The 14,655-nt window shown below is 41.6% G+C and overlaps 1 protein-coding gene across 1 annotated transcript; it reads right to left on the bottom strand.

The window, feature by feature from the left end:
• Positions 1 to 750: 750 nt before the first annotated feature.
• LOC142372362 (phospholipid-transporting ATPase ID-like) lies at positions 751 to 12,017 on the bottom strand. The gene is made up of 27 exons (XM_075455230.1): positions 11,954 to 12,017; positions 10,813 to 10,871; positions 10,549 to 10,662; positions 10,261 to 10,359; positions 10,108 to 10,169; positions 9,887 to 9,959; positions 9,692 to 9,762; positions 9,510 to 9,592; positions 8,848 to 9,006; positions 8,240 to 8,328; positions 7,626 to 7,819; positions 7,323 to 7,531; positions 6,995 to 7,038; positions 6,732 to 6,897; positions 6,274 to 6,462; positions 5,845 to 5,960; positions 5,590 to 5,754; positions 5,289 to 5,400; positions 5,007 to 5,112; positions 4,401 to 4,551; positions 4,020 to 4,203; positions 3,684 to 3,907; positions 3,274 to 3,357; positions 2,911 to 3,156; positions 2,424 to 2,562; positions 1,902 to 2,032; positions 751 to 1,081 (listed from the first exon to the last, which is right to left on the bottom strand). The coding sequence occupies exons 1-27, from the start codon at positions 11,991 to 11,993 to the stop codon at positions 815 to 817; spliced, it is 3,576 nt and encodes a 1,191-aa protein (XP_075311345.1). The 5' UTR covers positions 11,994 to 12,017; the 3' UTR covers positions 751 to 814.
• Between the last annotated feature and the right edge of the window lie 2,638 nt (positions 12,018 to 14,655).

Raw genomic sequence — 14,655 nt, 5'->3', positions numbered from 1 at the left:
ATACAAATCATATGCACTAAAACCAAGTAATAGTATGTGCTGTCTGCTGGTCCTTTCTCTGTCCCTACTATGGCAATAAAACCAAATGTGTTGTAGTACAGAGCGACGTTACGCCCTCGTGAACAGATCACTGTTAAACGAACGAGGACAAGAGTTAAGAGAATTATCAACAGCAGGAACACATTAAAAAAATTAAACTTACTGCCTGACCTGCTTGACATGCTTGACTCCTATTCTGTTGTGGTTCAACATCTTTGGGATATGACACGAAACGTTACAGAATCTGATTTCAGGCCTAACATCTGTAAACAGAACTTAACGGCTTTACCATCTTCAGAAGATAAAAACGCACAAAGTAGCATCAAACCTCGAGCAAGCGTCTTTAAATGATTTATCATGCAAATTAGATTTAAAGCTCCAACCAACATGTAGTCAGGTTTGGTTTTTAAAATATTTTTCCTCGCACATACAGGCTGTCTGAACTCACCTCTCTGAGACTATAGGTGGTGCTAAGCAAGTTCAAAGCAGGCTAGATTGTTGATAGCTGAGTTTTGCATAGGTTTTTTTTTTTTCCACATCAAAACAAGCTATGGACATAGTAACAAGATGACCACGGAGGAGGCTTTAAGACAGCAAATTTAGTAAATGCAACATTTTTACAGGGATACCATCATTCGTTCATTGTGAAGCACCACAAGTTTGAAAGATTATTCAGTTTTGAGTCTTAAAACAGGAAACCCTGTGCATCCTTTATTTAAAAAAAAAAAAAAATCCATTCCCTGGAGTGTTTCAGTCTCTGTACACCAGGGACTATCTAGGGGTGGTGTGACGCCTCTGGCTCCATATTTATGGTGCGGTAGTGCTGCGACTGACTTTGAGCCACAGGAGAGTCATTTTTGATAAACAAAGTCAGTTGACTTCTTACAGGTCGCTTGAGCAGGAACTTTCGAGACGTTACCAGATCACCGTAGCCCTGGGAGTGGGAGAAGGCGTAACCTGAACGGCGGGTGCTAATACGCCTGGGAAGTGGACGGCGAGGAGCAGGGGCAGCCAGCACCTCCGTTCGCATCTTATATCTCACCTGGAAAGGAGCGAGTTAAACAAGACTTAGATGTAGACATTTTGTTATGGACACATTTGCTCAAATTGCTACTATTCAAATTCTCTGTCAGGGTCCACCTACTCCCACACGAGACATAGGGGTGTGAGGTGTACCCTCCAAAGGTTCAGAAAGTTTTAGAGTCCAACTTTAGTTGTCAGTAATTTTCCTAAAAGATGCAATGCCATTAAGAATTGCCAAAGACCAATTCTAAAGGAAACAATGCAATAAATAAATTTCAGTTTTACAGTTGTTGGCTGCATGGTTTGAACCATTTAACACATTCTATTGAGTTGACGTAGACTGGGTTGGCCATGACATGACTGATCACATTTCTATAAATAGTGTTTGCTCATCTTATAGATGTGGCTGGGGTCATTGTCTTGCAGCATGACAAAGTTTTGAGGTATCAAATAAGTTTCTGAAGGTCTAATGTGACACTATAAGGGACCTCTATGTTGGTTTAAGATCACCAACTCTACCTACAGCAAAACTCCATCATACCATCACTGATCCTCCCCTGCGCTACATGGTGGGGCTACCCACTACAGAATCATGCATTTATAGATTCAACAACAAAAATGTTGGTTTGAACCAAAGTTAAATCATTTTGACTGGACTGCCTGGTCAGTTTAATTACTCCTGAGTCCAGTCTACATCCGAGGTCAACTTTCTTCAAACTTTTCTTTTTGTTATGGGTGCATAAGAGTATTTTTTATTTTATTTTTGGATTTCTAACTGCAGGGTAGCTTGGAGTGTGCCCAAGTAGGATAATCCTGAGTGAGATCGTGTGATTTCTCACCTTGTCATTGACAGTGGGACGAATCTGCAGGAGTATAAAGCGAAGAGTAATCACAGGCAGAGTGCAGAGGATGGTCGTCAGGAAAATGGTCAACCACACGTTTGGCTGGTTCAAAGAGTTTCTGTCTGTGCCTGAAACCCCAACCCCCCAAAAACACAAAATATCAGACCAGTATTCAGAGGGGTTTTATCATCGCAAAGTGTTACAGTATGTATGGAGTCGTAAGGAATTGAGATTCTATGCACAAACTATAAAAATTGACAAGAAACTCAGGATACAGCGTTGTTGTTGGTAACCCAAGCCCATTCGCACAGTTCTACATTACTTCGATGATAGCTTGTTAAAAAGCATCATTTTGTATATGTTTGACTGTGTTTTTACCTCAAATAAACTGATTTTGGAAGAGGAAAAGCATCTCAAATTTGCTGCCCAGGAACAGAATACTGCAGATGCTTGAACCAGTTTTCTCAGGAAGAAGCAGAACAAACTCCATGCCCTCATTAAAGAGCTGAATCTACTTACCGATGAAGGGAAAAGAGGAGGTGAAGATGAGAAATATGCCGTCGCTGTACATGGTTAATGTCACAGCAAAGTAGGTTGCCAGGCTGCCCCACACAAATAACTGGTTCAATGCTGTCCAGTGATAGGTGTCAAGACTCAACTGGAAAAAACACAAGCTTGAGTTGTTACATTTGTTCTTTTTCTTTCTTTTTTTTAAAATAATGTACATATTATTTTAGGTGCAATATCATCAAAACCAAGACACATCACAGAGAAAAGTGTCCTCACAAGGTACTTTCTTTGTATAAAGGGTTGAGGTGGTTTTTGGTGTGAACTAGCATAACATACATATGTACAAGTGAACTAAACTGAAAAAAGTATAAAAAGACCAAAAGCAACGTTCCATAAAGCGTTATTGCTTTGGTGTAATCAGTGTATGACAACACTGAAGCATTTCTACTCTCTGCATCATCTCTGTGCTGTAATTTCTGTGGTCAAAACAACTCACCTGTATGCTGACCACAATAAGCAGACAAGTCTGCGCCAGTAAAGCAAAGGACTGATAGTCCGCAATGTCTTTGCCATCGTCTCTGACGGTGTCTTGCATGGCAGCCCAGGGGATAAAGAAGAGGATTAGGGAGCTGTAGCAGCTGTTTAATATGCAGCGCACAAAGGCCTTTTTACTAAAATACATGTTCATCTGGCCTGGAAAGTAGAGCTTAGGATGCTGGAAGCTCCAGTGGTCATTTACATCCTGTAAAAACAGGCAGAAAGAAAAAAGCCTTGAGAAAAGGAAAGAGGAGGGGATGGCAACATCAAAACTTTGAAACATGTAATTGCCTTTCTGGCTCATTTTCCTCTTAGTGCATACCTGGTCGAAGAGGCTGATGCCGAGGACAGGGAGCGCTGTGTATACTGTATTATACAAGGTGATGAAACCCTCGTCATACACAGTCTGTTGACAGCAACAGCAGAACATACAAACATTAAATCAAACAAGCTAATGCTTATACCAGAACAATTTGCAATGATATAAACCATTTACTAACAGTCCTGAAATGTTGGAATTTAGTTCTTGTTAGAGAGGTTGTCAAAAATAAAAACATGACGTGTTAAGTCATATTTTTACAAAACAAGTGAAACATCATAACTGAACCACACAGTATATACTCTGATTTAACTGTGAGAACATGCATCATTCTTTCAGTTACGTAGCCCTAACTCTGACTGAACTTGTGACTCCTAAAAGTGTGTAAAATGATTCCTAAAAGGGTCATTCACCTGGGCTGAGAAGCCGCAAAAGAAGGCATACCAGAAGTGCACAAGGGCAAAGGTGAAGTTCTTGAAAAAGAAATATCGAAGGAACTTGCACATCCGTAGGTAGGACCAGCGGCCGTGCACCAGCAGGAGGCGCTGGAGGTAACGGAACTGTGCAAAGGAGAAGTCGCTGGAAAGAACTGCCTGCATCCCCTCCTGACCACTGATCCCGACTCCGATATGAGCAGCTGACAGACAAACGGAAGACAGCAAAACAACATACTTACATTCCTGCATTTTGGCTGTACTTAAATCACAGGTTTGTCTGGTGCTTCTGGTGCTTGACGTCAATGAGCTAACCTTTGATCATGCTGACATCATTGGCTCCGTCCCCAATGGCGAGAGTGACAGCCTGCTTGTATTTCTTGACCAGCTGCACCACCTGGGCTTTCTGTAGAGGGGTGACCCTGCAGCAGATCACTGTCTGACACATGCACGCCGTCCTCAGCAGCTCCAGCTCCAAGTCCTTCTCCAGTGCATACGCCTGAAGGTCAAGGGGCAGATTACAGAGCTGAACTGTTCAGGATCATAAGATTTTCATTTATCTATCATTGTTTTACTCATGATTATCTATAAAAGACAGGTGATGTGAAAAAACTTATTCTAGGGCAAAAAGTACAAAAATTTGCATTAGTTCGGCAGCTACGAGAAGAAGTTTTGCTTCTGAGAAAGCCATCTTACCAGGCTGTGTCCGTTTATTATCAGAGCATAGTCTCCTTCCACTTCCTCATCTTGCACAGTCTCTGTCTTCTCCAGCCAAAACAGACCCGCACGAGCCTTGATTACAGAGGGCTCCTCTGCTGCTTCTGGACACATTTTCCTCCTCGCTTTCCTAAAAACACAAGGACAGGAGATGCTGAAAATGGTACTCTAAATTAAAAAAAAAGGTGCTAAAACCATAAGTTCAGATCCACCATCTGCACAACATTCTGACTTTTTTTTATGAAAGTTATTAATCCTGACTTTGTCTTTATCTTCAATTTCACTTGTTAACTTGGTTTCTAAGTATTAAACTTAAATTAGCTTGCATGACTAGTATCATATACATGTCATGGATGATCTTCAACATGATTTTGGTTTATCTTCTCTGACGGGCAATCTTAAACATGGTGATTTCATTTTCATCCCCAACCAGTGAAAAAAAAGGAATGAGTGAGGCTTGCATTATTAAATAGAGCTAAGAGAGCCTGTGACAAATATAAAAGAAATGAAGCATTACATCACCATGTAAATCTCTATACCATAAGAGACACTGATCATCACATAGTGAGAGTCTCACTGACTTACTGGAGCTCCTCTCTGACGCCTTCGGCTGTATTGGCGGCCACGATGAAAACCTCCTTCATTTCTTCTCTCAGCATGTTGCAGGAGTAGCCGATGTTTTCTGCCGTCTCTGTTTCAAGACCATTACAATGACAATAACTGTGGTATGAATAAACAGTCAACTCCATAAAGCTTCACTCTGAGGTCATTTAAAGATTATACAGAATGTATACATTAGATGAGTCACAAAATGAGTCATCAACCTTGAAATGTTTGTTTTAAATGTCAACACAGAGTAAAAGCAACCTTGTTTATCTCCAGTCAACACCCAGATTTTAATATCAGCTTTAGCCAGTTGCTCGATGGTATGTGGCACTCCATCCTGCAACTTGTCCTCCACAGCTGTCGCTCCCAACAGCTGGAAAGCAGAGATGACAGGAGGATTTAAAGTGGCAGAATGCAAAACCAACCCTCACCTTTAACGCGCTTGACAATAAAACAATCCTGGCATTTTTAAAGTCGTTTTGCAGGATAGACTTCATAATTTTAAAATTTTCTTCAACTAACTGCGGCCTGTTTAGGTATGTATTTAAGCAAGCGAACTAACAATGAGGTCTTTCTCGATCTCTTCATAAAGTTGATCGAGTCTCTCCTCTCGCTCCTCCATGGCGGTGCTGGCCTCATGGTGGCGCTGTCTCCACTCCTCCAGGTAGTCCTCTTTCAAGTCCTTGTAGGCCAGAACCAGCGTACGGAGGCCGTCGCCTGCATACTCCTATTGTTGTTTGATCATTATAAGCATTTAAAAACACAGATTTATACAAAATAGTGGCATACAAAAAAAAATTTCAAGTGCTTCTCTCACGTTGAGGTGCCCGGTGGTAACTTCCATCAGTTTGTTACACGAGGGGTGTAATCTTTCATAGATGATGGTGTCTGCTCCTTTGCAGTATAGAGTCAACTTGCCCTCAGGGCTGCGCACTGAGAATCACAGCGAAAGTGACGAGGTTTGATATTTTCATGAACAAGATGAGGAAACCTCAGCATATATCTGGTCATCTTCTGAATGTAAAAGATAGCTGCTTAGCTTCGGTGGACATGATGAATGCACGAACAAGTTTCTTTTACAGTTAACCATATGACATTCATGATTAAAAGCAGCATCAAAAACAAGAAAAAGAGCACATCTTAAGAAAAGGATCAAGTATAACCTCTGAGAAGAAGTTATGATGATTCAGAGGAAAATCAAAGGAGAATATTGAAAATGTAATATTGTGCCACTACTCTCTGTTACCTATTACTGACATCCTCTTCCGCACATTGTTGAAGTCCAGAACGGCCACAAGGTCATACACAACTTTTCTGCCCATCTCCATGACTGTGATGGTCTCTGGTGTGCGAGAGCGGAACACAAAACCAAAGTTCCTGGCTGCGGTCACCAGTGCACCCTCATCAGGAGACTGAGCCTGATAGTTGAGCTGCCCTGCCCGGTGAAAACGAGGACAACAGAGGGGAGAACCACACAAAATACACAAGATATTACAAAAGTTGAGATGTTTTCAGATCTTCCACATCGTGAATGCACTCATTTTCAGAAAACACCATTAGTCACATATTTACTCATTTCAATATGCATTAGGATTTAACACAATAATGTAAAAACTATGGAGTCCTAACGCTGAGCTGGGATGAAATTCTCCTGCCTAAAGCCATGCCATGTGGTGATAAAGATCATCATTGGCGGACCCTCACCCTCTTTCTTTTCCTCAGGCATGACGGTGTGGCACAAAGCCAGCAAGCGGAAGAAGGCCTGAGCCTCTGGGTTTCCTCCTCTCACCGTCTCCAACAGACTGGGATCGTGAAAGATGAACTTTGGATCTGCCAGCTGATTCCAGGAGAAGTCCAGTCTCTCTGTTTTCTACAAACACATATTTTTAAATAAAAGAAAAGACAAAATGACTTGGAGTACTTTAGAAGATATTTAGAAAAAAAACTACAGTAATATGCACTCTGACCTCTGTTATTTCCATTCTTTGTCCAGTAAAGTCATACAGCTCCCCTGAAAAAAAGAGAAATACACTTCAGAATGAGTCATTCCACCGATGAAAGATTGGTGGAACTGACAGCTGAATGGCTGCCCACTGCTCCAGGTTGGCATCTATCTCTATGTGTGACCCTGTGCATGTGCATGTGTGTGTCAACAGGTGCCAACCTGGATGGGTTAAAAGCTGAGGACAAATTTTGTGTGTATGCATGTATGCATGACCAATAAATCTGATCTTAATCTTAAAGTGTGAGCCCATTTGAACTCTGTACTTTTCATAATGAAACAAAGCTGCTCACCGTAGCTCTTTCCATTGATGGTGCACTTGTTGAAAGCCATGATGTTCTGCGTCAGGGTGCCTGTCTTATCACTGAAGATGTATTTAATTTGGCCGAGCTCCTCGTTGAGTGTGGTGGTCCTCGCCTGGGCAGGGGTGTCATTCTTAGGGTAATACATCTTCCTGTCCCAGTCTATGAAGAAGCTGTTCCCGAGTCGGATGATCTCCACACTGACATTCAAGCACAAACACACAGAGTGCTCAGATTGTCACAACAACTGTTGCTGCTCTCTGACTTCAAGATCTTTCCTGTGCTGAAATGTACCTGACATAGAGAGAAATGGGCACCACTGTGTTGAGGACTATGACGTAGGACCAGAAGGAGAGGAAGGATGTGAGAGCGCTGTTGACACCGCGTTCACGGGGAAGAAACGGTGTGAACACCGAGCCCTCCCTGGTCTCCCAGATTGCATTGCCGACGGCCAGAATGGAGCACATAGTCGCCAGAAAACCAAAGATCTGGTAGAAATGACAAGACACACAATTTTATTATTTGAATGTCGAAAAAAATGGAGAAGACTGATCACTTCAAAAACAGAAACCTAAACAATGAACATATTTGCGAGTGAAATGCATGGTGAGAGAAATCTGCAAATTGAATCTAGAAAAGATCCTTTTTGCTTGACTCACTTTTAAGTAATTGGGACTTTTTTTTTAATCATAATTCCTTTAACTACAGAAAAGGCAAGTCATCGCAACTTACCAAAGTCCCAGCTTTAGGTACGTTTATTTAAAACAACACATAACAAATAATGATTAGTGTTCACAGCGTTTGGATGATTTCTTAATAAATGTCTAAGTGATATGTTTATTGTGAGAAATTTAAGTCAAATGAATAAGGCAGATTCATTTTTTGCATTAGTGTGTTCATAAACTCACACACAACACCAGGACATTCATCAGGTGGTCAATGCTGGTCCGTTTAAACGTCGTCTTTCCACTGTTCTGCATCAGTTTGGTGTCAGGACCTGAAAACATTCAATGACCTTTTCAGAGGCACAGACAATTCTGTGGAGAGTTTTCTGTACTTGTAGACTAATAACAAAGAGAAAGTCTGCTGCAGACAGGCCTGCTGATAAACATTATCCACACAGCTTGTGCATTATTCAAATCGTTTTCCAACTTTTTTGACAGGTTCAAAGGACCGAGTGAAAAAGTAACTATTTGCATGCACTTCCCGTTTACACAGATGCAGACACGGGGTGAGGCAACAAGTCCAAAGATTGGTAATAAAATGCTCACTGAATGTGACCATTGTACAGAAAATATTAGATTAGTTGGCACGATCCCCTTTACATGTCATGACTATGATTTAGAGTTGTATTTAACCACTGTCATGCCCTGTTATTAAAGTGAACCCATCACTCATAAAGGTCTTCGGGGTGGGCTGATGGCTACAGTAGGCATCTGTACCCAAAGTATGTGAAGTATAGGACTAGCAAGAGACCTTTATGCACAGTTCTTCAATTGGCAGCAAGACAGTTTACCTCCAAAAATGACCAGTCCGAAGCACCACTCCGTGTTCCTGAGAGTGCATCCTCTGAGCAGCACTTTGTCGTTGTCCAGGCTGTGGAGTTGTCCCTTCACCGTCAGAGTGCCTTTGAACTTGTCGAGGTAGTTGTTGGGAGGCTCACATCGCACTTCACCTGAGAAACACAGGAAATGTTAGTTAGTTAACAGCGAATAAGTTCTACATTCAAATGTAGAAGTCATGCGAAAGCAACATATTTGATCATTTTCCAACTCAACGTTAGCGTCACCAGTCCTTTTACCACAAAAAAAAGAATCACCATGCCTATATGACACAAGGCAGCAATTAATGGATAGATAGTCTGGCTTTATTAAGCATACTAAAAGAAATATTAAAATGCAATTGTAATTTTTTTGTATTTATCATTTATTTGCAAATGAAGTAGAAGAAAAAATATGGGATCCCTTTGTAATTTGCATTTCTAAAGCAGGCACCTGCACAGTTCTAGTCATGTATATGTATAAGCTGAGATAGTTGTTGCACCTAGCTAATTGGCAGGAAACCTGGTCCTAAGAAGCTTGTACAAAAGTACAAAAAAAAAAAGGGAAAAATGTAAAGAAGAAGACTTAAAAAAAAAAAAAAGTGAGTGTCTGTTTTATATTTCATTCAGCTTCTCACCATTGAAGCCGGCAAGTGCTTCGATGTCGTCTCCCATCTCTCCCGTTATAGTCAGGGCCTGTTTCACTTTCAGGTTGGTTTCACTGGGGGAGACCAAGAGGACATGTGAAGGATGCAACTGAAAGGAAATCCAAGTCACTGAAACATCAGCCGTCGGCACAGTTGCACTTATGTGGACTCACCCATCTAACTCGGCTGTTTCCACGTATACCAGATTGAGAGGCTCGCTACTGGAGAGCAATAATAGGTCCGCCTGACAGATGGAAGCAGTAAGCGCAGAAAGCAGTTCAGGAGATGTTAAAACAACTTGAACGTCACTTGTGTGAACTTTTGGTGTCTCTTTTTTTTAATCTTTACTGTAACATGGCCACACTTACTGTGACAAACTGGTTATTCTCCAGTTTGATTATGTCCCCAACCTGAACATTCATCCATTGTTCCTTTCTCAATCTGTAGAATAACAAGCATGAAATCCGATTACTTGGCAATATTTTACACAAAATGTGACCTTCATAAACCTGTATTCACTTTTCTGATATATATATAGATATATAATTTCCAGTTCTTTGATGGGATGTCTGCGCATGAAATGACTCACTGTCCATCGATGAGGACATCCACTGTGCGGTTATTCACTTGCTTGTCGCATTTGTGTCTGTTCTAAGCAGTGGACAGAAGAGGAAACACCGTTTGTGCACGTTCCATTTCAGTTTGTCTAGTCATGTTTTAAATTTGGAGAATTTCTTCTTACTATGTCATCACTCGCATCTTTGACCGCTGTTATAGACAGCACCAAAACCAAAGGCACAGCCGTGGTGAACCAGGACAGGGAGGATACTTGAGGGATTAGCTGTCAACATATAAACCCAAACACAATCTGTGGGGCCATTTAGCTTTCTAGGAATCTGAACACTAAATAAAGTCATATCATTGAATTACAGATTGGATTTGCTCGACATTTTTCGATGGAAAAACATTCAATTGAATTTCCCACATTTCTTTAGATGTTGAAACAAAAACAAAGGGAAAAAATGCCTACCTGAAGGAGTAGAAGGAAGAGGAAGTAAGCATTAGCGAGCCTCCTGAACTGTTCAAACAGGTTAAGGGGCAGGAAGGTGAAAATGTTGTATTTGGAGGTCCTGATGGCATTGTTCTGAAGAAGAGGACAGTGACAGTTTCAGGTGGCAGTCAACCATTAATAATGTAACAAGATGTTTAAAGTACGGAGCTCTCAGCAACACCTCACACTCCGACCGTGACTAACTAAATGTTTTAGAGCTGGGATGCATCCCTTTGCACTCACAGCGTAGCGGTAAGACAGGTTAAAAGGTCTGTCATTGGCTCGCAGGTATCTCTCCTCCTCTGTGAAAAAGAAAGAAAGAATAATACACGTTAGACAGCAACTGAGGGATTATGATGTGCTAAAGCAACAATGGGAAAATGATTTCCAGTGTTTGGGGGTTTTTTTTGTTTGTTTTTTCTAGTGCCACATACAGCATTCTACAATTCCAAAAAGGTGACTCTGAGTCAGTCCCCACGGGGGAAGATGTGGTCCACTGTTCAGGGACCGGGGCAGAAAACGCTCTGCTTCTCCGGAATCACAGGGTCAAAAATCGATAGAGCCCCTTTTCCCCACACACAGAAGTAAAGTGTCCCAGAGAGGCTGAGTAATGCGATCCCCCACTGACAACCCTCCAACCGCACCTGCTGGAAGCCGCATCCGCAGTGGAGGTTCAGAACACAGTCCATTCAGATTCAACTCTCCCTGAGGGGTGCGCTGAAGATCTCACGGGGCCTCTGCAAGACGTTTCCAGTTCACCCTGACTATCTGTTCGGGCTTACCACATCTGCTCGGCAGTCTTCCCTGCCAACAAATTTCAACTCACCACCAGGTAGTGCTCAGTTGACAACTCCAAGTCATCCAAGGCATCGCTCTAACCATGCAACTAAAAACTCAATCATTGACCTTTGGCCCCCATCCCTAGGCCTGGCCTCAGGGTGGTGTCTCACTTTCCTTCTTCTGAGCGAGCTGACTTTGATTGTCTGGTGTCACTCCATCAAGGTGTTTGAATCTTAGTCTGCCCTCTTCCATGAGGCCAGCTTGTCTTTCAAGACCCTAAGAGTGGCTAATGCCCCCGGCAACACAACTCTCAGCATCATATTCAAACCCTAACACCCCAGCTTGGTATCAGTGCTCAGTTCAAAAGTCTGAAATTTTAATGGTACAGGGTTGCATTAGGGCCCATGGAACTGGCAACATCTGCACATTGATATAATTATAATGTTCTTTCATTAAATCAGATTTCTTCTGGAAAGGCAGCATCAGTGATGAAAGGTATATTCAGGTTTCAGAGCATCATCGTGTATCACAAATATATAAAAAGAATAAAATGTGCTCAACAGCAATAAACACGAGCGGTAAAAGTTTGTCAGTCAGAGCTCACCTTGCTTCTTCTCTTCTCCACACGAAACGACTGATCCCATCTTTAGCTCAGTTTCTTCATGTTCCACACCTGAATGAAAAGCAGTCGTCAATGTTTCTACAACCGTGACTCTGTAAACATCCAGTTCCAGTATTCACAATCTATGGAAAAGTAGAGCCCCCGACATAAGACTCTTGCTGTACAGTTAGAGAGACGAGTTAAAAAGGAGAGGATGTTAAAAACTAAAGAAAACTATATTTCTGAGCCTCGACCAAGCATCAAAACGAAAAAGGGTTCAGATTTTATCGTGTGATTGTTGACTGTAACCAACCGATGCAATTCAACTTCTTCCTCAAACTGACGCAGCACAACATACAGCGTCAAATTTCTGATTATTTACTGTATTTACAAAAAAATAGAGCTGTGGATAAGAAAGCTGTACTGTTCATTTGCCATTTGCAGGATCTCTCAATGATCAGGTCTCACTCACACAACGGCAATAAAAAAAAAAAAAACAGGAGAGACTCAAGGATTTGAGTTCCTGGATCGCTCTTGAAACACAAAATAACAAAAGTCGCCGTTTCTGTGCATTTCTAAGCTAACATTTCATTTGAATTTGGAAATATATATCAGACTTACTGCATATAAGCCAACATTCAGATATTCCCCCAGACTTTATCTGCTCTCTAAAGCTCTCTAATGGTCTCTAAACCTACTTCCTTCTCAGCCCTTCATTCCAGAATAACTTCTCTTTTGGTGATCTATAACAATATTTCAAGAAATTTTAATACCTCTTGCTCGTTCAGTGTTCAAAGTAAATGGTTCAATAGCTCAATGTAAAAGTAGAACAAATTCAACAATGTGGGTTTTAGTTGGAGGAAAGGTTTCTGAGAGGGAACAGAGAAAACGGGAAACAGTCCACAGTTATATCGATATGACCTCATTTGCGAACTGGCAGGAAACAAAGCTCAGAACCAGAGAGAAGCCACATACTTCCCTTTGTCATCTTTCATACACTTTATGATAATTGTATGAAACCATAAAGTTGACCTGAGTGTACCAGACATGTTTCTAGTGCTTTAAAGTAAATGGAAAATAGTCACATACCTCAAACAAGAAGAAGATTTCCTTTTAGTCCGGAGTCAAACAAAAGAGAGGGAAAATGCTACAGCTCTCTACCCTCCCTTTACCTTTGTCTTAGTGAAAGTAAATACCGGCCCCCGTTGGTGCACCGTACGGAAGGCCTTGATTTGGACCTTCACCTTGATGAGAGGCAACTAGTGGACTGGTTAAATGCTGTAAAGGTGAGAGAAGCAACTTTTTACGAGGTTTCAGGTTGACACAGGAAGAGGTGCCTCTAACAGCTCAGGGCTTGAACAAACAGCACAGGATCTGGATGGCGAGTCAACGAAGGAGTGGACGGGCAGTAAAACGGCAATAAATGGGAAGGGTTTGAGCCAGTCGGTCAATAACATAGTTGTAATATGGGCAGTCAGGTGTGCAACACACCCTGTGACAGCGCATGCTCAGATGTATTGTCCCATTTTTCAGCTCCAGCTCCTTCGTTTCACCTTATTTGCCAGACTGTCAAAGGGTAAACATCTGCACAAAGACTCAAAGTTGTGGTTGAATATTGAAACGATTTAGGCACTTCAAATGCACGCATCGCCGATGGGATTAAGTTCATTGATAACTTTAATATCTTTTGGAACTGTAAGGAGCGTTTCAGACCTGATGGCGTGCGTCCGAATCGAACTGGATGCAGATTACTCGGTGCACGCTTACGTCATGCTGCTGGGACGGCAAATCCAAACATGACTGTGCAAATTACAGTGAAGGACACAGGAGCGAGGCAAACAACAACCAGCCCTCCCCCTTCACCAGACCCTCTACTCCACATCACCCAAGGTCTCCAAAGGATGTCTCTATCCCAGCCAGAACTCCAACGACCACCATCTACCAAGAAACTTGGTACCCCAAGGCACCCCCTCCTGCTCCTCTTACATCATCTGTCCTGGCAGAGCAGGACAGAAGGAGATGTGCAGGATGTTTAAGGAGCAGCAGAACATCCAGAGTTTAAAACAAAGATAGCACAGTTCAAAACAAAGATAATTTGAAGATTCTGAGAACAAGCTGGGACCCAGTAGGACTCCTGTATTAGTTCGTAAAAGAAGGAATCGAAAACAGCAAACTTGCTGGGTGAATCTATCTAATCTGTTAACGATACCACGTCCAACTCAGAATACAACAGAGACCAGTGTAAACTCCACAAAGCTAGCCTTGCTTAATATTAGATCTCTGTCCAATAAGTAACTGTTAGTTAATGACTTCATAATTTCACACAATTTAGATTTTCTTATTCTGACAGAAACATGGTTAACAGAGAGCAGTGCTACTGTTCTTAATGAAACAGCACCCCCAATAATTTTAGCTTATTCAGTAATAAGCTGCCTTATTTGAAGATACATTCCAGTGTAAAGAGATCTCATTTGGTGATTTCACTTCTTTTGAATATCTTAGTTTTATTTTTAAGGGTGTTCCTAAAATCCTGTTCATAATCATTTACAGATCTCCAGGATACTGTGCACGTTTTATAGATGAATTTTCTGAATTATTGTCTGTTATTTCGACTGATTTTAACCATTTTATCTTGACCGGAGATTTTAACATTCACATAGATAATATGACGGATGGTAATGCCAAAGCATTTTCTTCTGTGCAAA

Source organism: Odontesthes bonariensis, chromosome 22 (genome assembly GCF_027942865.1).
Source record: "Odontesthes bonariensis isolate fOdoBon6 chromosome 22, fOdoBon6.hap1, whole genome shotgun sequence".
In the NCBI taxonomy this organism is placed as follows: Eukaryota; Metazoa; Chordata; class Actinopteri; order Atheriniformes; family Atherinopsidae; genus Odontesthes; species Odontesthes bonariensis.
The sequence above is the reverse complement of the archived record's forward strand: the minus strand, read 5'-3'. Positions and strand labels throughout refer to the sequence as shown.

Coding starts and splice junctions, on each gene's coding strand:
- LOC142372362 (XM_075455230.1), bottom strand. CDS start 11,993: ATGGGATCAGTCGTTTCGTGTGGAGAAGAGAAGAAGCAAG. Junction 9,007..9,509: donor AGCACTTGCCGGCTTCAATG/GTGAGAAGCTGA, acceptor TGTGTTTCTCAG/GTGAAGTGCGATGTGAGCCT. Junction 3,157..3,273: donor GCATCAGCCTCTTCGACCAG/GTATGCACTAAG, acceptor CTGTTTTTACAG/GATGTAAATGACCACTGGAG.